This window comes from Chanodichthys erythropterus, chromosome 20 (genome assembly GCF_024489055.1).
Source record: "Chanodichthys erythropterus isolate Z2021 chromosome 20, ASM2448905v1, whole genome shotgun sequence".
NCBI classification, from domain to species: domain Eukaryota; kingdom Metazoa; phylum Chordata; class Actinopteri; order Cypriniformes; family Xenocyprididae; genus Chanodichthys; species Chanodichthys erythropterus.
This window is the reverse complement of record NC_090240.1, coordinates 12,727,552-12,754,001: the sequence shown is the minus strand read 5'-3', so window position 1 is coordinate 12,754,001 and position 26,450 is coordinate 12,727,552. Positions and strand designations below refer to the sequence as shown.

General features: G+C 38.3%; 1 protein-coding gene across 3 annotated transcripts in view; it reads right to left on the bottom strand.

Moving 5' to 3' along the window:
* Window positions 1-26,201, bottom strand: part of znf512b (zinc finger protein 512B) — a 91,254-nt gene extending 65,053 nt beyond the window's left edge. For 2 of the 3 annotated variants that reach the window (XM_067370414.1, XM_067370412.1), the window contains exons 1-2: window positions 25,408-26,201; window positions 21,475-21,600 (exon numbers count right to left, since the gene is read on the bottom strand). In XM_067370414.1, the coding sequence (XP_067226515.1) occupies window positions 21,475-21,598 (124 nt within the window). In that variant the 5' untranslated portion in view covers window positions 21,599-21,600; window positions 25,408-26,201. The remainder of the gene's footprint in view (window positions 1-21,474; window positions 21,601-25,407) is intronic. The other variant, XM_067370413.1, reaches the window with a different exon arrangement.
* Between the last annotated feature and the right edge of the window lie 249 nt (window positions 26,202-26,450).

The window sequence follows — 26,450 nt, the reverse complement described above, 5'->3', positions numbered from 1 at the left end:
TCAACACTTAAAACCCACAGAAACAGTTCTCCACCTTCTCCATCGTTACCAACCTCCGTCACCATCCACATTCAACACAGAACTCCTGAACTCTCTCAACTATCTTCTCCAAGACATCTCCTCTGATCTTTTGCCTTACCCATTTTCTGCCACCTTCTCAAATGTTCGGCTCCATCAGAATCCATCATTATACAACATAAAATATGCTGTATTCCACCATTCAGATTCCGTCATCATGTCAATCAGAAGCATTATCCAATCACACACTTTCTCTTACCACTGAATTGTAGGGATGCTCCGATCTGCCTTTTTCACTTCCGATACCAAACCTGGGATTCAGTATCGGGCAATACCGGGCAAAAATAAAAAAAAAGTGCTGAATTACCTAATGAACTTTATGTCTCGTTGTGTGGAAGAGACTGGGATCATTCTTTTCTGAAAGGCATCAGGCTTGACTTAAACATTACTTTCCTAACTTTGTAAAACAAAATAACAACCAGACACAAATGCAGTGAATTATTTATTAAGTAATTATGCATCAGTGCAACAACTGTAAATAAACCAATGGCTTCACTAGCTTGGTAGACATTCAAAATAAACAGTCCAGCTGACTCCATCCATGACTCATGACTTGTTTTTCATGAATGTTTGAGTCATACATGACATAAACTAAATATATTTATATATCAAATATATTAAATTGTAATAACATTTTGCAATATTACTGTTTTTATTATGTTTTTGCAACAAATAAATGCAGCCTTAGTGAGCAGAAGAGACTTCTTTCAAAATCATTCAAAAACAACCGACCCCAAACTTGTGAACGATAGAGTGTCACAAATTTAGCAACACTGTGTGTGATGGACCAAATAAATCATGTGACTGAGAAGCTCATTCCAGAGAACAGAGCTGTGGCACAGGGAACCACTAAGGACACCAAGTCCTTTGTTTCAAGCCCAGGCTGAAGTTGTACAAACTGAAAAACATGAAACACACACTAATACAGAACAGTGTTTGAGTATATGTGTCGGGGGACACAGAAATCTGCAGTGACAGTCACAGTACAGAAGCTATAGAGGGTCTGCTGAAGCCATTATGGGTGTACAGTATCATAACTAACAGCTGGACCCCCTCTCTCCATTTCCCACTTTCTCTCATTTTTCAAGACTCATTGTTCATTTGCTCAGGCTTTGGCCTTTTCCCAGATGAGAACAGGGGTCAGGGCAGCTCAAAAACATAACCTCATTTTACTCTGAGGAGAGATAAAAAACAAAAAAGTTTCTCTTTCGAATCAAGGTAATATAATAATTACTCTCTGAATCATTGGTCATTTCTTTGTGCGATATGACCAAAATCTAATTTAACAATTTGAGAAAATATTATTTTACAATAACGATATGTTTCTTTTGTAATTAAAAAGAAAGAATCAAATTACAAACAATAGGATAAATACAACTGAACAAATATTAAAAATTACATAATTATTTCCCGGTGCAGTAGGTTTATTTGACATGTAGTATGAACAGAAACTGAATAATTCAATGTAAAAATAAAACACTGCATAGGCTTCACTGTATGAATTGGAATTGTTTCTTATTCTTTATGAATTATACATTTATTCTTATTAAAAATACAAGATATTCAGTCAAGATCAGTGAGTGATTTTTTATGTCTTTTGTGGTTTGATTAACATTGAAGTCAGCATGAAAAGTAAGTCTTTTCTTCCCTACTGTGACATACATCTGAGAGAAAAAGCTTCTTGAACAAGAAACAAATGTAGGGCGGGACTACTTAATTTTGTCCATGGGGAATTGATAAGATGGTTGTGGTCTACTATTGGTTGATCTCATGTGAGTGACAGGTTGCCCCGCCCTCGTGACAGTAAACACATCATCAGAGAAGAGAAGAGATGTTGCTGCGAGAAGGAGGGGAAGTTATTTTGATTAAAGATTAAGAGGTTACATGAATTTAAAAAATAATAATGTGCACGAATAAATCTTTTATAATAAATACTGAAATATTCCATAAAAATATGAATTGTCGATTTTGATTTCATGGGGATTTTAGATGGCAGCCAGTTTATTAGGCTTCAGTCTTTTTTAACATCATGCACATCCTGCTTTTTTCTCAGTCACAAATGTTTCTTTTTCACTCTGAAGTTACTTTTAGTGGTAATGTACGTATATATATACACATATATGATATGACAATATATATCGTCATATCGCCTAGCCCTAATGCACACATACAACATGTGCTCTTGTGGTGACAAATATAAATGGATGATGGTTTTGCACTAAGCATGGACAAAGCATCAGTTTGTGAAAGGAATGGCAGTGCCAGGTAAACATAAAGCAGATGATGAATCTACCTCAAATGTCACAAATACCAAAAACCAAGTGTCTCTAAACCAGACACGACAAAAGCAAATAGAGCCCATTATAATCAGTGATGCTGTCTACACTGGATGCGGCGCAATGCGACTCGACAAATCCCTGACAGTAAACTGATGCCCTGTTTGTGTTCACACACAGAGAAAGACAAGAAAATATGACGAGGCATATCTCTCCCTCGGATTCACCAGTACAACGGTGGGTAATGAAGAGAAACCACAATGTGTTGTGTGTGTGTGCCTCAAAATATTAGCTTCTGACAGTATGAAGCCAAACAAGTTAAGACGCCACTTAGAGACTCACATAACAAACTCAAAGAGAAGACTGACAAGTTGTGGAACTGTATTAATAACAATGTTTCACATAAATCCTACAAAGATTCTGCAAGTAAGGTCATGTGTGAGAGTGTCTTTATGTGGGTGCATGTAGGTGGTGGGCTTGAAAATATTTTCTTCTACAAAAGAGGGGCCCAGCAGAAAAAGTTTGCAAAGCTCTGGTTTAGAGCTACATAAGGATTATGAACTCTTTTGAATATTTGTGTCAAGCATGCTTTCTCAGAGTCCTTTTTTATTGAGAGGGGTTACAGCCATGAACCTAATTCAGTTCAAGTGTTATTAATGATAAGTCTTATGATTTGACTTAAAAGATTGACATAAAAGATTTTGCTCTTTTATGTCTTACACTTTTTACTCGCGTAAAGAAGAAAGATTTTATCTTCTGGTTAATTTGTAACGACCGGCCCTATCGGTCGATTTTACACGTATTAAAATGGGGTCAGATTAAACTGTGTGAGAGGTTTGGAGTGTTTAAAAACATGAGACAGACAACAGAAATGAAGTGAATAAATAAAGTGTATTTACAATTTCCACATGGAACTTAAAACAACACAATAAAACTAGAAAACTTAGGCTGTTAAAAGTTGGGAGTCCGTTTACACCATACCCTAAAACAGTCCTTAAGAGTCCTAGTAGCGTGCTGAAAGTCCCAATGTGAAAGTGTCCACCGGTGTATATACAAAGTCCATGGAAGTGTTAATCCAAGTGAAAATGTGGTGAAGTGCTGGAAAGGCAAGTCCATAAAATTAAACTCCACAGTCCAGCTCACAGGTGATCACGTTTGTAATGGGTGGGGTGATTGTTTGCCATGCTGCCTCCTTTATGCTGGCTTACTTCCTTGTTCCTATCATGTGATCAGTCACATGACAGGCAGACCCAGACTCATTTAAAGACATGCACACATTAAATAGTTAAGAGGAATAAAATGGACTATAAAAAACATGTAAACCAATTAAAACTCTATTAGACATAAAATCATTGTAATAAATAGAGCGGTAAAACATGTATTTTATGTGACAGTGTTACAAATTTATGTGTTGGAAAAAGACAAAAGTACTGGCAAAAAATTAAGAATAAAGGAATAAAGAGTGGAATAAAGAGAAAATGAGGCTAATAAAAGTAGAAAAACTCTGCTCACTTTTAAAGGGTTAGTTCTCCCAAAAATGAAAATTCTGTCATTTATTACTCACCCTCATGTCGGAAAAAACAAAACGACGAAATAACGACTTATATAGTGATGGCCGATTTCAAAACACTGCTTCAGGAAGCTTCTTATGAATCAGTGTGTCAAATCATGATTCAGATCACGTGTCAAACTGCCAAACTGCTGAAATCACGTGACTTTGGCGCGCCGAACAGCTGATTCGACACGCTGATTCATAACGCTCCGAAGCTTCCTGAAGCAGTGTTTTGAAATCGGCCATCACTATATAAGTCTTTATTTGTTTTTTTTGCCGCACCAAAAATATTCTCGTCGCTTTCTAATATTAATGTTGAACCACTGTACTCACATGAACTGATTTAATTATGTTTTAGTACCTTTATGGATCTTGAGAGGGGAAATGTCATTGCTGGCTATGCAGGCCTCACTGAGCCATCGGATTTCAACAAAAATATCTTAATTTGTGTTCCGAAGATTAACAAAAGTCTTAAGGGTGTAGAACGACATGAGGGTGAGCAATAAATGACAGAATTTTCATTTTTGGCTGAACTAACCCTTCAATGTGGAATGCAGCTCATTAGTGTCAAATGTATTGTATCTTGCCTGAAATAACAAAACAATTCTCAAAAGAATACCACATGATTACATTTAATAAAACTGTAATTAGTAACTCATCTGTCCAAATTCATTTACTCACCCTTATTCCAAACCTTTCTTTTTTTATCCATTTGTGTGTAAGGTAACTAATGTAAACTCAGGTTTACTGTCAGGTCTCCTCTCTCTTTTGCTCCCAGACTGCATCACAGCTCACAGCTAATTTTAGACAAATCCAAAATAGAAAAGAACCTTCATCTAGAAGCCACTCTTACCCCTGATGAACAGATAAGACAGCACAATGTCTGTTCAAACATTAAACTCGTGTAATTTGCTCTTTATTTACAACAAACGTACACGTGTACAAATTTATTTACAACTCTAAGGGCCAAAAATGAACCACCACCTAAAATTAACACTCACCAAGTGCCAAACATGAGTAGATTTTGGCTTCAATGAGTAAATTAGTTTATATAAATTGCAACATGGTTTGAATTTAAATTTAGCAATAGTTTGACTCTTATTTGGTACATTATCAAGAAATATTTAGTTAAAGTTGCATTACGGAAGACGTTGTGGTTAAATATTAACTTAATTATATTATTAAAGTAAAATATATAAAAAAAAAATCTAATTCATATCCTCGTCTTATCCCAATTTGCTACGTTAGGCTGACCATAATGATTTATGGTTTAGTCTGTCAGGGCAGATTTTGCAGGAGAATAGCAGGCTTACTGTTATAGATTCTTGTGTGTTTATGTATCTGTAAAATAGCAAGTAACATGGACACTTCTAAACAGCAACCCTACTTAGCAAAACAAAGAAACCTCGAATTGCGGGGAGTCAACAAGGGAAAGTGACCAAAACTCGAACCACAGCGGCATTTGCTCAGATTATTATTTTTTTCTGATAATTGTAACTCTTCTTACTATCAGTGGGGCTTGATGTAGCATGACAGATCCACTCAGAAATGATGATAATAGTAACAATGCAGAAAAACAACTTGCTCCCCAAGTAGCCTCCAATTTTATTTTTAACCACAGATGGCGATAGAGAGGCCAGCTTTAACAAAAAAATAAATAAATAGGCCATTTTACAATAAAATGAATGAATATGGCATGAGTACTGGCAACATTTAATAAACAATTAACTCTAATTTTGATTGCAAGTTGGTTTTGCTTCATAACACAGCTACTTAATTTGGTTTTATTTGTCTTAAGAATCTTCCTTGCGATTAAACATCTGTTATATAATTTATTGAGTATAACATTGCTGTTAAATAAATTATAAAAGAGCACAGCAGGTGGTATTTTAACAAGCTGCAAGCCAAACTCAAATGACTCACTCAAACTCAAACACTGAGCAAGTGTAAAAGAGCAGAGCAAACTGAATTTCTGAATGGATTCAGATTTCTGCAGCAACAGGGACACTGACCGAGTGGAGATGGGTGGGAGTGTGTGTGCACGGGGTCACAAAAAGCAAAGAAAATCGGTAGGATCCATTTCCCTTGACTCAAGGTCCCTGCACTGACTCTTAAGGTCTGAATCGATTTTTAAACTACTCTCCATAAAGCTACAGCACATCATTGGCCTTGCAGAGCTTGTTCTGGGCATAATCTCCAGCTATCATCTGCTGACACAGGGCCAAAAGTCTGCGGCAGTCCCAGCATCCCATAATTCACTGCTGCTGATAATGCTTCAGGAAAATGTTGCCCTTGTACACTAATGTAGGAGCAGACTGAATCATAAGCCTCAGAAGCTACTAAAATAATTTTTAGAATGGCCTTTTTCTGCTGCTAACATACAATTTTGGTTCCTCTCTAAATAAAATGATGCTAAATCTAAGTAGCGTAGTGGTTTAATCTGCCAAATATTTCTATCTTATCAGTACCCTGTTGTTCAGGGATAATGGGTTATCAGATAAAGGAAGAAAATGATCATGTGTATTTGGTGGACTATTACATCTGTCATCACGATATAATGTCAACAGTCTGACAGTGACTTGATGATACAGGATAAAAGGACTATCCATTTTATGGCACAAAAGAAAAGGACAAAAATCAATATCTACACTTACTGTGTGTGAGAAAGAGACTTTACTAATGCCTGTAGTTTACAATTACTTGTAGTTTAATACAATAAGTTAGCTTTATCTCTTTTCACATTGGGTTAATGTCTTATAAACAACAGATTTACGGCATTTAACATTGGATGAAGCAAGACTTGACACAAGTAATTTTGAAAAAGTGGGTAAGTACCAATTTTGCGATATACCTTTCCTGCTGAAAAATCAAACCAGCATGAATTCCATGTTGGTCCAAGCTGGTTTATGCTGGTTTAGTGATGTCTAGTTGGTGGACCAGCAAACCAACAACCAGCATCCCATACCGTATGTTGTTTACCAGCATTGCTGGATGCTGTTAAACTTTGATAAGAGAGAGCATGGACTGATACAAGGCTGAAAATGACACACTCAAACTTTATTTCTGCATGCTATACTGTTTGTGTTCACACCTAGCAGCTCTCTTCAGTAATGGTGTGAAATGGGCGTTGCTCAGGCATGGAACAGATGGACGCTATGCAGTGGGTCAGAAATGAGCTGCATCATCCCTGGCGGCCTGGCACCTGACAGCATCAGCACCACAGCAACACCGCCGTCCAATAAAAGAGCGGTCAATGAAATTCTAGGTGACTATGTACATGTAAAAAATTATCCAGTGACATTCGTCAACCAGAAAGTGCCCAAATACTTTTAATTTTATATACTTTTACATACACTCACCAGCTACTTTATTAGGTACACCTGTTCAATTTACTCAGCCTTAAGTTGTTCCAAACCTATTTGAGTTTCTTTCTTCTGTTAAACACAAAATCATTTTTAAAGAATGCTGGTAATCAAACAGCTGACATTATAGCCATTGATTTCCATAGTATGAAAGTCAATGACTACCATCAACTGTTTGATTACCAGCATTCTTTAAAAAATCTTTTCTTTTGTGTTTAACAGAAGAAAGAACAAAATGAGGGTGAGTAAATGATGAAAAAATTTTCATTTTTGGGTGAACTATCCCTTTAACGTAATAAATGCATGGTTGATGCCAGAGGAGAATGGCCAGTCTGGTTTAGCTGATAGAAAGGCAACAGTAACTCAAATAAGCACTCGTTACAACCGAGGTCTGCAGAAGAGCATCTCTGAACACACAACACATCCAACCTTAAAGCACACCGGTGCAACTCCTGTCAGCTTAGAACAGCAAACTGAGGCTACAATTCACATGGGACACCAAAACTGGACAATAGTAGACTGGAAAAACATTCCCTGGTCTGATGAGACTCGATTTCTGCTGCAACATTCGGATGGTCGGGTCAGAATTTGGCATAAACAACATTAAAGCATGGATCCATCCTGTCTTGTATCAGCGTTTCAGGCTGCTAGGGGTGTAATGGTGTGAGAGATATTTTCTTGCCACACTTTGGGCCTCTTAGTATCAATTGAGCATTGTTTAAACACCACATTCTACCTGAGGATTGTTGCTGACCATCTCCATCTCTTTATGACCACAGTGTTGATCTTCTGATGGATACTTCCAGCAGGGTAACACACCATGTCACAAAGCTCAAATCATCTCAAACTGGATTCTTGAACATGTCAATGAGTTCACTAAACTCAAATGACCTCCACAGTCACCAGATCTTAATCCAATAGAACAGCTTTGGGATGTGGTGGAACGGGAGATTCACATCATGGATGTGCAGCCGACTGCAGCAACTGCAGCAACTGTGTCATGTAATCGTGTCAATATGGACCAAATATTTTGAAGAATGTTTCCAGCACCTTGTTGAAGCCATGGAGAATTAAAGCAGCCGGACAGTGTATACAAACCTGTTCAAAAGTTTGGGTAGGGTCAGTAATATTTTTTTAAAGAAATTTATACTTTTATTCAGCAAGGATGCATTAAATTGATTAAAAAAGACAGTGAAGACATTTATAATGTTACAAAAGATTTCTATTTCAAAAAAATGCTGTTCTTTTAAACTTTCTATTAATCAAAGAATCCAGAAAAATTGTATCCTGGTTTCTTGAGAAGCAAATCATCATATTAGTATGATTTCTGAAGGATCATGTGACACTGAAGACTGGAGTAATGATGCTCAAAATTAAGCTTTGATCACAGGAATAAATTACATTTTAAAATAGTTTCAAATAGAAAACAGTTTACTGAATATTTAACTTCTTTCAGCAAAATTTACTGCTTGAAAAGTGTGCTTGTGTATCTTTTGGTCAATTGCAATGACATACTTTTTGAAACCACTGTGAAATGGAAAAATCCAAATCAAAGTTGCAAGACATTTGTAACTATTTGAATGATGGCTAATGATTGGTTAAGTATTATATAGTTAGGGTTAATTCATTAAAAATACTTTTATAATGCAATATATAAACCCGATTCCAAAAAAAGTTGGGACACTGAACAAATAGTGAATAAAAAAGGAATGCAATAATTTACAAATCTCATTAACTTATATTTTTTTCACAGTAGAATATAGATAACATATCAAATGTTGAAAGTGAGACATTTTGAAATGTCATGCCAAATATTGGCTCATTTTGGATTTCATGAGAGCTACACATTCCAAAAAAAGTTGGGACAGGTAGCAATAAGAGGCCGGAAAAGTTAAATATTCATATAAGGAACAGCTGGAGGACCAATTTGCAAATTATTAGGTCAATTGGCAACATGATTGGGTATAAAAAGAGCCTCCCAGAGTGGCAGTGTCTCTCAGAAGTCAAGATGGGCAGAGGATCACCAATTCCCCCAGTGCTGTGGCAAAAAATAGTGGAGCAATATCAGAAAGGAGTTTCTCAGAGAAAAATTGCAAAGAGTTTGAAGTTATCATCATCTACAGTGCAAAATATCAGAGAATCTGGAACAATCTCTGTGCGTAAGGGTCAAGACCGGAAAACCATACTGGATGCCCGTGATCTTCGGGCCCTTAGACGGCACTGCATCACATAAAGGAATGCTACTGTAATGGAAATCACAACATGGGCTCAGGAAAACATTACTTCCAGAAAACATTGTCGGTGAACACAATCCACCGTGCCATTTGCTAAAACTCTATAGGTCAAAAAAGAAGCCATATCTAAGGCCATCCTTAAAAATATTCTTGTTTGCCGTAACCCGACCGACCCTGTCAATTTAGGGCCGACTAAAATTTGTATTTTTTTTTGCTTTAAGTCCGACCGACTTGCCAGTTGTAAATTTGCGTTAAGACCGACCAATTTTTTTTTTTTTACTCTTCAAACAACTAATACAAAAGCAATAAAATAATTATAATTATAATTTAGTAAGTATTGTAAATATATAAATAACCTAGGCCTACATCCAAACGAAGGCTACGTTCTTTCTTTTAAATAAAAACCCGTGACGTCATCTATGTTTACCCTATTGGTTAACGGATGTCACACTATGGCCGGTGCGTTCGCTTCGTCTCAACCCGTTGAGAGACGAGACGTGCTGACAGATAAAATAATTACATGATTGTGATAACCTACGTATATTTGTCTGATTTCTTCAAGCCGTCGTATTTACCATGTTTACTATGGTAATAGCGCGCATAGTCTTGGTGATCAGAATCCACATCGATCCACATCCACAAATGATTTTAAAAGTCTTTAATGCTGGTGTTAGCTGATAATCTACATTTAATCATCAGCGCCTCCGTCTCCACACCGTGATAAACTCCGCCTTTGCTCGTAACCACTCCCTCCTCAAGCCCGAGCTGGCTCACTCTGGACCAATGTATTCGGCGGGCCGAAAAACCCGGGCCGTTGGCACCGAGGAAGCCCTGATGAGGCATGATCAAGCCCCGGAAGTGACAGTGGAAACGCGACTGGCCCTGGCACGCACTAGCACGCCAGCTTTAGGCTTCCCCCGAAGGCACAGGTTGAAAGACCCAGTCAGTCACGATATGCTAATTTGTTTAAATTCATACCTACGTAATCACCATCACCAAAATTGTACTTTTTTTTTTACACTGAAACTTGAAAAAAAATAAATAAAAAAAAATAGACCTACCTACCGACCCTTTTTTTTTTTCTTTTTTTTTTTACTGTTACTGCAAACCAAAATATTTTTAAGGATGGCCTAAACATGATCCAGAAGCGCAGGAATTATCTCTGGGCCAAGGCTCATTTAAAATGGACTGTGGCAAAGTGGAAAACTGTTCTGTGGTCAGACGAAACAAATTTGAAGTTCTTTTTGAAAAACTGGGACACCATGTCATCCGGACTAAAGAGAACAAGGACAACCCAAGTTGTTATCAGCGCTCAGTTCAGAAGCCTGCATCTCTGATGGTATGGGGTCGCATGAGTGCGTGTGGCATGGGCAGCTTACACATCTGGAAAGGCACCATCAATGCTGAAAGGTGTATCCAAGTTCTAGAACAACATATGCTCCCATCCAGATGTCGTCTCTTTCAGGGAAGACCTTGAATTTTACAACATGACAATGCCAGACCACATACTGCATCAATTACAACATCATTGCTGCGTAGAAGGAGGATCCTGGTACTGAAATGGCCAGCCTGCAGTCCAGATCTTTGATGCGACAAAGAAGACCTAGAAGACAGTTGAGCAACTAGAAGCCTGTATTAGACAAGAATGGGACAACATTCCTATTCCTAAACTTGAGCAACTTGTCTCCTTAGTTCCCAGACGTTTGCAGACTGTTATAAAAAGAAGAGGGGATGCCACACAGTGGTAAACATGGCCTTGTCTCAACTTTTTTGAGATGTGTTGATGCCATGAAGTTTAAAATCAACTTATTTTTCCCTTAAAATTATAAATTTTCTCAGTTTAAACATTTGATAAGTCATCTATGTTGTATTCTGAATAAAATATTGAAATTTGAAACTTTCACATCATTGCATTCTGTTTTTATTCACAATTTGTACAATGTCTCAACTTTTTTGGAATCGGGTTTGTACATAAAGGCTTTACGTAAAGTCTTTCAGACTGATATGCTTTAAATGCTCTGATATATAACTGTAAGAGTTAACCTCAAGCCAAAAAATGAAACTATTCTCTCATTTGCTGTATGTAATAGTTTTTCCAGCCTCTCTGACAGGAAAGAGGCCAATTATACAGAGGCATATGTTACACTCGCACAAAAAGGTCTTAAGACACACAGTCAAAAAGCGTGTCTGCTCTGCGTTCACTACAATTACAGCAGTCAGTAAGAATGACCTTATTTGTTCCTACTGCCTATTTCAGCTGCACTGGCCAACTGCACACACACAGCTGTTGCCAAAGGCTTTCCAATGCCTCTGCAAGCACTGCGATCATTCTGCTTTCCACAGGGAAGCTTTCCTAATGCTAGGAGAGAGAGACAAAGATAAATAGTTTCAAAGTTAGAGAAAGGGAAAGGGAGGAAAACTATGACAGGGATTTTATTAATGGGCAGTACAGTTCACGCACACTACAAAAAGTAAACACACTGTAAAAAATTATTTTCATGCAGATTTTATATACTAAAAAAAAACTAAGCAAGAAAATAAGCTTGTCTAGTAACTTCATATATCTTAACAATCAGTGTTGGGGAAAGTTACTTTTAAAAGTAATGCATTACAATATTGCGTTACTCCCTAAAAAAGTAACTAATTATGCTACTTAGTTACTTTTTATGAGTAATGTGCTACATTACTTTTGTGTTACTTTTTCTCACCTGGGCTGGACTTGCTTGTTTGTTTTTTAATAACAATAGCAAATGTTAAGGCCCTTTCACACCAAAAGTGAACTGAATAAGCCTCAGGCTGAAAAAAATGCATTATTTACACCTGTACACAAGAGGGCGCAGCTCAAACAAACCTTTCAGATGTGCTACAATTCTGTATTAAAGAAGAATATACAGGAGAAGGAAGTTCAACACTCTTGTTTCTAAATCTAATCTAAAGCCTCCATATTCAACTTATGGAAAATGCTTAACAGATGTGACGTCAGTTACGCTTTCTTCCTAAGATGAATACGGAAGGCGGTCTGGCGGAAGCATGTTAAATATGATTTTTTTACATACACAAACACATCGCTTCACTTCAGAAGGCCTTAATTAACACCCCAGAGCCTTGTGAAGTACGTTTTGCTTTGGATGGATGCACTTTCTTGAGCTTTATACTTGGTGGTCCCGTACACTGCCATTATAAAGCTCAGATGCTACAATGGGAGAAACTAATCCTTTAAGGAGCTATGTGATCTGAATCTTAAAATTCCCTTGCGCTTTCATTGCAATGTAGGTTGGGGTCAGTTATATTTAATACTTTCTACATTAATTATATAATCAATTATAATTTTTTTGACTTGACTTTAACCAGTTCATTTTTATTTTACATTAAAATATTTTTTATTTTACTTCATTTTTATTTCCAGTTGCCACTAATGGGTGATATAATTCAGAAAATATGTTTTCTAGTATTATGGGAGCCTTATAGCAAGAGCCAAGTATATAATGAAAAGAAGACGGCAAAATCCCCTGTGGGGATCTGTGGGCTTTAACTGTATACAACTGTATACAAAACAAAATGGCTGAATTTAGCCAAAATGTTTTTATGCCCACCTACAGTATATGGCGAAAAAGACAAATCATTTCAGTTTTCCCACCAAAAGAAACCGCTAAACACACTGAGAATGTTGATCAAGTAGTGTAGAAGGGACTGCAGTGACTACAAAAAGTGTTAAATTGCAGGTTTTTGAGATGTGAAAAATGAATCAAAGATAAACCATGTCTTTTTCCACCTTTAATACTATTTTCAAACCAACAAAGATCAAGTAACACAAATAAATAGATGATGGGACAGATTTTGACATGGTTGTGTCCTGTGCACGGCCATGTCTGAATGCCCCTGGGTGATCTAATTTCTCGTTCAACAGGGGTTTGGGTGGGAATGTGGCTGGTGGTTGCAGCCCTCCGATTTCTCATTTTGGCAGGGCCGGGTGGTTGGTGGTAGGTGGGGTGTTTTCGGTCATGGCGCTCCGATTTCTCATTCAGCTTGGGGGTTGGGGTGCCGACAAGGCCCACCCGCAACTTGTCTGAGCCCCCCTCTGGTTTTGTGCCCTGGGCACGTGCATTAATCCGTCCCTTGTTTTACATGATCTCAAATCCTGCCATTTTCACAAGGGTGTGTAGACTTTTTTTACAGGCACTGTAAATCATGGAAAGAAGGATTTTTTGCCTCTTTGGAAATTAAAGAAGAAAGTCTTACGAATAAGTCAAAACCCCTCCCCAGTCAACCCAAACCATTTACAAAAACTAAGCTCCAAAAATGTTCGCTAATCAGACACTGCTGCTTCTCTCCTAAACTGTAGTGCAGATGTCAAATTTTCAGTGAATATAAATTTCATTCTCTTCCTCACAGAAAACAATTGTATGACTCCAGAGCACTTGGGATGTTGAGTTGTATGAGTATTTTTGCAATACTTTTATGATGCTTTGGCTCCAACTAAAGATGTACTAGTCGACTGGCCATCAATCGGAACTGTTGTCAGATATGTTTAATGTACCATAATTTCACAAAACTTAAGTCAGACCATTCCAGTTTTGGATCAAGTCATGCAGTCAATATCATGTGACAGGATGTGACACCTGCAAAGGACCACATAGTCGTGAAGCAAAGTAATTAACTCTTTAACTATTTGAAAAATTAATGTTTTCACTTGCTCATATGCTCATATGTCCCGAAACATCAGGTCATTCGGTACAACCACTTTAAAACATGGAAAATGTTGGAATATTTTAAAAACTTATACTAATCATAACATTTTGGATTGTCCTTTTGCTAGATATCAGCCTATTAGCAAAATATCATCATTCGGTAAAACAGAAATCTAGGTTAAACTGAATGACTTTTTTGGTGACAAATTGTGTACATCTTGTAAAAAAAAATGACAAAAGCAGTGTTAATTGATTATAAAAACCACATAAATCTCATTGTAAACACTTAATAAAACTTCAAAATTTATTATATCTCCATTATGTTTTTTTTTTACACTTTTTTTAAACCCTTCATCAATGACCAAGTGCATATCTTGACTAACCTTACAAGTGACTTTCCCACTCAATTGATTTATCGGTTAATAAATATTGGGTTTACAGATAAATAGCTCCATCTGGTAGGTCTCTAAATATAGCACATTCAGCAACACCATTACACAGCTGCAATTTCAACAGGAACCAACAGTGTCACATGACTTAATATTTTAAAGATAACATGCTGCAAACGTGTTGAATATGGCCCTTTTAAGGTAAGATATAGTAAGTTCCAGACATAAGAAACTAAACAGCTGCAAGTGTGTAATTCAGCTGCCGACATCTAAATGACTAAGACCAGACAACTGTTTCGCAACCTTGGCAGAAGAAGCCATGCACTGTCTCTCAAACACGTAGATGCTTTCACACACAGAGTTCAATTAATGAACAACATCCCAGGGAATGGCCTGAATGCTTCGGGTTCGACCTACTATTCGGCATTGTGACATCACAACCGCAGCTAGGAAACAAACACTATTGTTTTATGTCTGAAATCCTTCTAGACATATTGTTTACAAGCTAAAAGCAGTAGCCACAACCACAGGCCACAAATAGGAAGCCAAAAAGAATATGTAAATAAACAGAAAATCTCCATTTTCCATAATGTAAATCCTTCTGATGAACAGTTGTTGTCTCAATACAGAGAATGCACAGAAAAAAAACACACTCATGTTGATAGTTTCCTTTAAAAGATTGTCAAAAGGCAAAGAATATAATGTGTGTCAATTGATCAATTAACCCGCTAACCCACTTAATCAATTCCCGGTGCCTGTGTCACTTACTATTGTATAGAAGGCATTCAGTTCTGCCTCAGTGGTCCGTGGAAAAACAAACAGCAGATTGTTGCTCTACAAAAGCCGACATCCATTCCAGTAAGTGTTAAATGAATGCATTAGGAACCTGCTTTAGAACATGTAGTCTGTGTCGAAGAGAGGCGCTCAGCATATAGAGGCTGCAAACTCAGCGATAAATATTCTCCGACAGAGACTGTTTGGCCTGACGCTGTGAAAGCAATAAAATGCTCTTCACAATCCGCAGTAAAATTCAAACAGCATGGCCCGGCACAAATATCATTCTCCTAGCTCATTTGTGAGTCAGCAGCATCAAGTTTGTTTTCCACCAGTCCTCTGCCAGTAAGACGGGCTGCTTTCGCTTCAGTCTGAGCAAAGAATTATGGGTTTTTAAGTTCACAAGTTCTAGCTTAAATTTAGCTTACTAACTAAAACTGTGTGCTAAAGCTGGCACATTTTACATTTACCAAAATGCTAAACAAATGGAACAGCTGAATTACATAATTGTAGTACCATAAGCCTCTCCATTTAGAAAAAAATCCATTATCATTAAAGCCTATCAAATTATGGTTACCAGAGAGAGCCTCAATTACTAATAATGCCCATGCTGACCTAATACTGACAACAAAAAAACATGAAAATGGAACTTCCTTTTGTTCTCTTTCAAAGCACTTAACTGCCGTAAAACGAAAATGAGCAGCGCTAGTGGAGTGAATGGACCAGAACGCTGAAACATCGCTTGTTTTCACACAATAGCTTGTTAAACAGCAATACATACTCAATTTCCCTTATTGTGTCTCAGATTGGTGGTCTGGATGTGAGTGATAGCTGCTTATTGTCAGAATATCTCTCACTTTAGATCTGAGTTTTAACACTTAGGGCTAAAACGAGTAGTCACCATTTATACATTGCAGACGAAGCTCCAGATGAACTCTTAAGAAAATGTTAGAGCCAATAATGTTGCACTGTAAGTCTGGCCTATAATAATATCATCCCCTGTCATGTATTTGAATACTTTGTTATGGTACTTACATCGCAATACAAGCCACGAGAATCATCATATCTTTAATTTTGCTCAAAGGTGCACTATGAAAGGCTTTTTCAGTAAAAATGAACAAAAATCAATTAATGGGTACATTAAAAAAAAATCTGTGTTTTTGTCTTAGCCAGAATCACAATGGTAAGCTTATAATAATGATTTATAATTTGAGCTGTTGGATCGGATTTTGTTGGGAAATGTCCGTTTTTTGTTGCAAACAGAGATTGCGATTAGAGTCCAGAGTTCCATAGAGCACCTTTAAAGGTGAAGTATTTAGTTTCTGCGACACTAGTGGCACCTAGTGGAATTTACCCTTCACCGGAAGTTTGATTGACACGCGATCTAACCAATCATAACGCCATTTTGTCCAACAAAGCAGCCAGGAGTTAGAAGATTATCCTCGGTGGACTTTGACTTGAAAAATGGTGTGTACTGGCGTCTCTCCGCGTTCTAAACAACATTCCTTCTGAAGTTCATTCATGTTTATTTGATGCTATAAATTAACTAGTAGGACGAGATGATCGGTTCACGAGCCGCTTAAGCTGAGGCGCTACAGTAATCTGTCCCAACACATTAAAGAGCCACAAAACGTTTTTTATTGTTTGAATTTCTTCAAAAATTACACAATTTGAAAGCTGGGACTTTGTTTAATATCATAAGTAACCTGCTCTGTCTTGTCTGTCAACGTCTTGTCAATATCCTTTTTGCTCTGCGATGTATTTTTCACTCTGTGTGGCATGACAGCACCATGGCTTGTCGGACAAAGCAACAGTAACTAAGGGGGACGGGTCTTTATGAAGGGTCAATTACACACAAAAAACATATTTTCAAATAATCTTCTGACTTTTTTCTCAGAATTGCAAGATATAAAATCAGAATTGCGAGGAAAAATTTCAGAATTGCGCATTATAAACTCACAATTGCAAGATATAATTTTGCAATTCTGACTTTTTCTCGCAATTGCGATATAAACTTGCAATTGTCACTATATCTAGCAATTCTGACATTATAACACGCAATTATGACTTTATACCTTGCAATTCTGACTTTATAACTCACAATTACAAGTTTATATCAAGTTTTATCTGAGAAAAAGTCAGAATTGCAAGACGTAAACTCCCAATTGCGAGAAAAAAAGTCAGAATTGTGAGATAAAAAGTCGCAATTATACCTTTTTTATTTTTTATTCAGTGGTGGAAACAAGCTTCTATAATCTACACTGGACACATCAAAGTTAACGTTATAAACTGGTAATTTGTCTTCCTGAGCAGACATATGATGATGCTGTATTAGTGCTGTCAAAAATATTGATACTTCGATACGTATCGATACTGAAATATCTGTTCCAATACTCCTTTTCTGCAGTATCGATTCACCAATACCAGCTTCATGTTATCGCAGACAGCTAATTGACACACGTCTCATCTCACTCACTCGTCTCTTTCGATCCGGTTGGATTCTGCTTGTATTGTGCATAATTTTACTAATTCCCACATTTCGTGCTCACATCAAAAGCGTGTGCACCACTGATTTATAAGTGGCGCACACATAAACCTGCCTCTCAAACAGCTCGTGAGTACCAAATTGAGTTATTTTTCCTAGCTTATTATGCTTAAACTGTCAAATACACACAAAATGCATGTCTTAGCGAGTTTTCAGGTAAAAACAGTCAATTTTGGAACGCAAATAGATAGTAAACGCCTTGCATGCGTTCTTAAAGTGACAGCAGCCTGCAATAAACCTGCTGCTGTCTGTCATGTTAATAAAAGAACAAAAGAAAATCACTCACTGCTCTTGACTGAATAACTTTTGTAACTGTAATTGTAAGCATTAATCTGTATTTAAGTTTTACAATAAAGACCATCCAGTGTTATTTTAAATTTGATTACTTTATTTAATTTGTGCAGTATTTCTTACCTGAATACTACTGTTAGACCCACCTGAAAAGCCATGTTTATTTCATTTGTCTCTTTATTCTAGTGTATTTATTTGTGCTATAGTTTGCAGTTTGTTTATTTGTTCTTATTTTATTACTGACTTTTTATTTTTGTCTCCTTTTTTTGTTTAAATTTAGTTCAGTTTCAAATAAAGCCTCTCTGTGCTGTGTGTATGCTATTGCAACAAAATTACCCAAATTATAGGCTAAAAATAAAAAATAAAAATCTGTATTGCAGTATATATGGCAGTTTTCCCCATAGTATCGGAAATGTTGTCTAATATCAGTATTTTTCAAGGTAACAACACTATGCTGTGTATGGCATTGAAGCACCCATTGTAGCGTGTAGCATCGTAATGCCCGTTCATTTGAAGGTCTATTTTTGGACTAAATGCAGTGAATTTAAGGCTTGCACTTCTGTAACCAAAGCTGAATGTCTTTTCCCATGTAGCGCGTCAGTCACGGTCCACCAGCTGCTAAACACCTACAGTCTGTTAATTTCCGACCTTGATTATGATAATCCAAATGTAGTATTTACAATTAATTTGGCTGCAAAGAAACAGCAGCATGCAACGGTCTGGTAAGTGTGCATGGCTGCGTCACACTGGTTCCATCTTGTAAACAATCTTTGAAGATTGCAGTACGAAACATTTAGATGTTTAGATGCATTTTAATTCCGATTGTAGATCTATTCATGATAATTGATCGGATCATTCGCACCAGTGTGCCAAAATATTTTTTGTTACAGTCGCACACAGTTATTTTTAGGAGCAAAAGCGAGTGAAATGGGCGCACTGCAGAGCCCTGATATGGCATGTGAGGATGCTGCAGGTAATGGATCATTTATAGCCTTTTCTCACAGCAACTGGACTAATTAAACTAATCATTTTGATGGTGGATTGTAATCTAGAAAGGTCCAAATCATCAGTGACGACTGGAGATTCACCCGTAGTCAAAAGCAAAAGACTTCAGACGCTACAGGTAAAGGTAACGCTAATACACACTAAATACACACAGTCACAGAATGCTGATGTTGTAAACATTAACATGTTGAGAACAAAGTATAACAATATTAATAATTTGCATGATTTGACATGATCCGAGCTAAGCGTTCGTTAGATTTAATCACCATTGGTAGCGTGATTTATTGTAAAGCTTATTGTAAACAAAAGAGGCAGACATGTTACTTACTTGTTCAGATGATATTTTCCAGTGAAAATACTTATTTTGGTCATATTTCCAAGATGTAGAATCTGTGATTCTTAAGTACTGTATCTACACCGGTGCGGTGACTGACAGCAAACATTAGATTCATCTGAGCTGAGGAGCCGTGCCAAAGCACAACCCACGTAAAGATGATAATTCCACAAATAACTGCAATTGCAGGTTTCAAACACAGATGGCGACAAAGAGGCAAGACTTACGGACTGCAGCTCTAATGCTGCGTTCACGCTGAACGCGTCTGGGGCGTCAAATTTGCACCAGATGCGTCTAGTTGAACGCTTGAACATTTTGAAGTCAGACGCTTCAGACGTGCATAACATTCACTCAATTTGCGCGTCTAAACAAAGTGTGTTCAGACGCGAATTCGCGTCATGGGAGGGGCTTTCATCTCTTTCTGCACAGATCCTCTGAATAAACACATAATCTCGTCAGTTGGAAACCTGTAGCGGCAATTTAACTTGGTTAATGCGGCCGACTTTTGCTAGCTAGAAGGTGGGCTAGTATCAACGGCTAAAATCATACAAAAAGTTTTACAACTAACCAGATTGTCCGATTTCTTCGCTTATTCTCTTTCAGGCAAGGTCCTTTTTATTCCTGTCTCGATAAAAATATAATGACACATCATAGAGCTCAGGGTGGCCACACACAGCGACATCTTTGTTCTGGTCTCCACCGCTGATCACATCATAAACACGTTACTACCAAAGCAGAGTCCCTGATTGGTTAACGCACCGCGAATTTACGTCAAAGTTCAGATTTTTCAACTCGGGCGTTTGGGCGTCAGACGCTCAATTCACGCGTCAGCCGCGTGAACGCTCAATTCGCGCCGCGCCATTTGTGCATCAACGGCCGATTCGCGCCGCGCTAGACGCACGTTTACATTGACTTAACATGTAAATCAGACGCCTCAGATGCCCCAGACGCGTTCGGTGTGAACGCAGCATAATAACGTAATGTCGCTTTGACTGTCCAAATTTTAGCATTTAGCATTTTAATCAACGGTACATTTTTTTAACCTTTTATCATATGTCTTGGAGTATCACATGAGTTCAGTATCATGATATGTATCGAATTATGTAATGAGGGTACCGTTACACCCCTAGTAGTTACTATATTAAAAACAGTCAATTATGCATAGTTACATAGTTACATGCATAACCCTAAACCAAACCATAACCCTAATTATATAGTAAGTACAATGATTCCATATTGAATTTTCACCTACTTCATTCCATAGGTGAATCGACTTTAATGCATTTTATTGTTTAAAGGGACAATAATGCAAATTGCAATTCAAGTTGAAATGTCGCAAAAAAATAAATAAAATGAAGCACCATTTCCAACAAGAAAATGCTATACTGCTGGTCTAATAAGTGCATAACTTCTTTCCATTCTGCTTGTCTATTTAGTGCTTTGCTTGGGAACTGACACAATATTCAGTTTTACTCCAGCACTGAACATTTGTATAGACCTGAAGTTCATCTAAGTTCAGCCATGCAGGGAGATGGTATGTGTTTCACTGACATTAAATTCAACCTTACTACCAGTAGGACTTCATCTGTCAAAACACCTTTCACCAAAATAAGACAGCCATCATTTCCACCATTAAGCACACAAGTGTGAAATCACTTGTCAAAACCTCAGTGTAGTTTGTAAAAAAAAAAAAAAGGAGAGCTATTTAAATGTGTAAACATACTCTACAGACTTCTGAATATGTGCAAACAAAAATCTAAAATTGATGTCAATGATTTTACAAAGTTGTTGTTGTTGTTTTTTTTCCAATATGCCTACCATTCAAAGATCAGTGTTTGGTGAGTGCCACCTGCATCAACCAAGTGTTTCGCTTACACTTTGCATGCTCTGTGTGTGTCAGATGTAGCTCTTTATTGTACTTCTAAACTCAAGCAGCTTGTTCGTACCGTGATTGTCGTTTTCAGTGCTGCCCATTCGGGCCATCTCGGCGGGGCGGGCCTGTTTGGCAGCGCGCCCCTTTGACAAGCCCGAGGAAGGCTTCACCACCCTGGCACCGCTGGAGGTGTCCATGCCTGTTTAGGACACAAATAGATCAGACCAAAGGCAAACACATCATCTGAATACAAACAAAATAAACACAAAGATGCATTCACTGTATTTGAAAGTATTTAAATCGGGGATAAACACCTGCTGAGACAGTACAGCATTCACACAGAATGGCATAAATTGCACATAAACACATCTAATTTTCATTACCTGATTGTATGGGGGAAATTACAATTACAGTCTTTCAGCATGGTTGTCTTCACATGCCAGAGAAACGTCATGAATGAATGGGATATTTCTATCTATCCATCTATCTGTCCATCCATTCATCCTTCTGTGCATCTATCTATCTATCTATCTATCTATCTATCTATCTATCTATCTATCTATCTATCTATCTATCTATCTGTCTGTCTGTCTGTCTGTCTGTCTGTCCGTCCATCTATCTGTCCATCCATCTGTCCATCCATCCATCCATCCATCCATCCTTCCATCCATCCATCCATCCTTCCATCCGTCTGTCTGTCTATCTGTCTGTCCATTCATCATCCATCCATCCATCCATGTCTCTGTCCGTCCATTCATCATCCATCCATCCATCCATCTATCCATCCATCTACCTGTCTACCATCCATCCGTCTGTCTATCTGTCTATCCATCCATCCATCCATCTCTCTGTCCGTCCATCCATCATCCATCAATCCATCTCTCTGTCCGTCCATTCATCATCCATCCATCTATCCATCCATCCATCCGTCCATCTACCTGTCTACCATCCATCCGTCTGTCTATCGGTCTATCCATCCATCCATCCATCCATCCATCTCTGTCCGTCCATCCATCATCCATCCATCCATCTCTCTGTCCGTCCATCCATCATCCATCAATCCATCTCTCTGTCCGTCCATTCATCATCCATCCATCCATCCATCCATCCATCCATCCGTCCATCTACCTGTCTACCATCCATCCGTCTGTCTATCAGTCTATCCTTCCATCCATCCATCCATCTCTCTGTTCGTCCATCCATCATCCATCAATCCATCTCTCTGTCCGTCCATTCATCATCCATCCATCCATCCATCCATCCATCTATCCGTCCATCTACCTTTCTACCATCCGTCTGTCTATTTGTTTACATCCATCCATCCATCTGTCTATCTGTCTACCATCCATCCATCCATCCATCCATCCATCTATGTCTGTCTGTCCGTGAATCTATCAGTCTGTCTATCCATCCATCTGCCTGTCTGTCCATCCATCCATCATCCATCCATCTATCTCTCCATCCATCCGCTTGTCCGTCCATCCATGTATGTGCCTGTCTATCCATCTGTCTGTCTGTCAGACTATCTGTCTATCAATCCATCCATCCATCCATCCATCCATCCATCCATCCATCCGTCTGTCTGTCAGACTATCTGTCTATCAATCCATCCATCCATCCGTCTGTCTGTCCATCCATCCATCCATCTCTCTGTCCGTTCATCCATCTCTCTGTCTGTCCACCCATCCACCTGTCTGTCCATCCGTCTATCTGTCTGTCTATCAATCCATCCGTTCGTCCATCCATCCATCTGTCTATCAGTCTACCATCTATCCATCTATCTATCTGCCCATCCGTCCATCTGTCTACCATCCATCTATCTGTCCCTCCATCTCTCCATCGCCTGTCCGTCTATCTATCCATCCATCAGCCTATTCATCCGTCTGTCCATCCTGTTCGTCCATCCATCCATCTGTCCATCTATCTATCTATCCATCTGTCTGTCTATCTATCTGTCTGTCCGTCCGTCTACCTGTCTATCTATCCATCATCCATCCATCCATCTATCTGTATGTCCATCATCTATCTAGTTTTTGTGTTTCTCCTATTTAGCACACATACACACACATATATACATACATACACACATATATATAAATAAAACAAAATTAATCGAGTTCAATCTCCGGCTGAATATATTTTTCTTTTCACAGTCACCAATCCAGAAGGGAAATGGCCAGTTCACTGCAATGAATGAAGCCTGACAATGAGTAATTAAAATAAACAGCGCACTGATTAGAATGTGATCATACTTTCTTATTAACTTAAATCAATGTCATTTCAGTTCTTCATTAGGCTTGGCCTAATGGGTCACTAATTTGTGTCTTTTTAAACTTCCATTAATTTAGTGTTCTATTATTTGCTGAACAGTGGCCGGGCATATGGCTGCATGATTTATCATGTGTCAAAAGAGATTTTATGAACATCACAGATAAACGTTTCGTCTAATGCATGCCGTGGGAATGTTTCGCTGTCAGAGGCACTACTACATTTCCGGTGAGCGCTATTTGAGAGGTTTACTTTTGCCAGTAAAGCGTGATCATTACAAACTTTCATACGATTAAAAGTAGAAATGCTACATGAACTGAAACACACACATTCAGTATGTTTGAGAGACAAGAAATCACACTCTTATCATCACAGGATATGCTATAGGACGTGACAACCCTTCTGCATTCAAAGGCCAACCAAAACAACAGGTACTGCACACAGTTCACTGTGCTATTAAACCACAAAGCAGCCCGCATCCTGTATCACCATATCAAAGAACGGTCCTCCCATCACCTAACCCACATAAGAACGATGGATCTTCAAGTGCTGAAGATCATTAGACCAAATTATTTATGGCCCAGAGACTGAAGCTCATTTGTGAGCCAGAAGTTTATTCCAGAAAGGAAAAGAGCAATAAGGTAATAGGAAAAGCAGCTGGTAGGACTAAGTGCTATGGTATTTGGGGAATTTATCACACACTTTAGAAAGGCTGTGAATGGACGTGTGCCTACACAATCAGAGAAACACACACTGCTCATTCCTGCAGTGCCTATCAAAATGTAAGTTTAAAAAGAATAAATAAGCTCAAGTTGTAATTGAATCAAGTATTTCTATGACAAAAAAAAAAACAAAAAAAAAATCCAGACTTTCTGAAATGCTCTGGGGTCAGGCTCAAGCACTTCAGTGATATTAATTACAACTTTATTATTTACACAACGGCAGGAAAATTAAGAGTGATTACTTAACAGAATGGAAATAAAGAGCTGCTTAAGTTAATCATTGCTTATTGAGAAACTGAGTTAGCTTACATGATGATGCCAACTTGATATTTTTTATATATATTAATATTATAAGCATTATATTTTCGGTCATTTTAACAGAATGATTTGTTTTAGAATGGCAAAAACCAACTAATACCACAAAACATCACACAGCTCCTTGCTAATAATAATTTACAAATGGATTTGTTGTTTTCCCATGAAAAATGATGTCACTTTCTGGAGGATGATGTCATTAAAGAACTTAATTGGTTTGTTATTTTCAGTTGGTTTTGGTTTAACCATTAACATGATGGAAAGTGATATTGAGGGCACAGAGAAAAAAAAAAAAAAAAAACATATTTTGACTGTCGATTAAAACAATATTCCCAACAACAAAAACACCTGCGATATTTAATTGCCTTTCATTTTCAACCCATGGGAAACTAACATGTTTTTCATATTTAAGACCTATTTTGTCTGAAAACTTAATATTAGACCCAATATACTACATGACAGGGACATGAAAATGTAGGCCTACTTCAGAATGACCCACATAAGTCTTTCTAAGTGCCCAAACTGTGTTTGAGTGTTTATATTAGGTCTGACAGTTCATACATAAACACCACAACACATTTCTCTTGTATATTTCATTCCCCCAAAAAGCTTTAACACACTAAACCACGCTAAGGAAAGGCGAGCTTGTGCATTTATAGGCAGTATTGACAGATAATCGACTTCTCGAAGACCACACCTACCTGGAAAGCCACCCAACACTGGCGGGTGAGCGGGTGAGAGCGGGTCACCCACGTGGGGTCAGGCTGTAGCCTTTACTCTCGCGTCGCGCCGCTTGACTTTACATGGCAAACACACCTGGCGCGCGGGGGGTCGCGGACAGACGGGCGTTACGGTCGGTAGCCACACTCACAGCCCCCGCTGTGCGTATCCGCGGAGGGAGATGATGAAGAAGGAGGAGGAAGAAAAAAAAAGAGCAAGCTGATGCAAATGCCCACAAGCTGAACACTTTCACCGTGTTTCCAGACTGCACTCGGCGCCCCTCTTCATTAATATGTAATCCACGAGCTCTCTCGTTAAATTCCAACTCAAAAGCACGCGCACAAATACGCGGAAACGCCGCCAAAAATATGAAAATACAAGAAGCTTTCATAGGCAGTGAAGCAAAATGGCGACTTTAATACGAAGGAGGAGTAAAAAAAAAAACCCTCGCGCTGTTGCTAAAGGAGGCACGGGGATATGTTTAGTGCAGTAATCGAGGGTGGAAGAAGTGAACGCGACGGAAAGAAAGCGGAGGGGAAGGCACAGCGTCGCGCAGTTTCGCCGCAGCCCCTCGATTCCTGTCCTTACCTCGGGATTATGCCGTGTATTTGTTTGATAGGGATATTATCTCCGCGACCGTGTACAGTAACAGTATGGGTGCTGGGTCACGCGCGTATCCGCTGCTGCTGCCTTTGACAGTTGTGACTACAGTCGGCAGGCAACTTGCAAACTCTCGCGTTATTATTTATGATCACTCATTTTGATATCAGGCCAATCATTTTGGTATTTCTGCATAATAAAGCCCCTGCCTGAATGGAAGCGTTTGATGCGGCTCGACGTCATGCCGCTCAGTTATGACGAAAAGGCTTCGGCTACAATGTAGCTGTATAGCGTGCACAAAATTCGATAGTGTTCCAAACATTATGACGTAGTCTATGCGATTCTGAGTTTGGAGAAAAGATTACGCAGTTTTTAAGTCAGTAGAATATTCATACAATTATGACGTCGTCCGCGTTGGATAAAA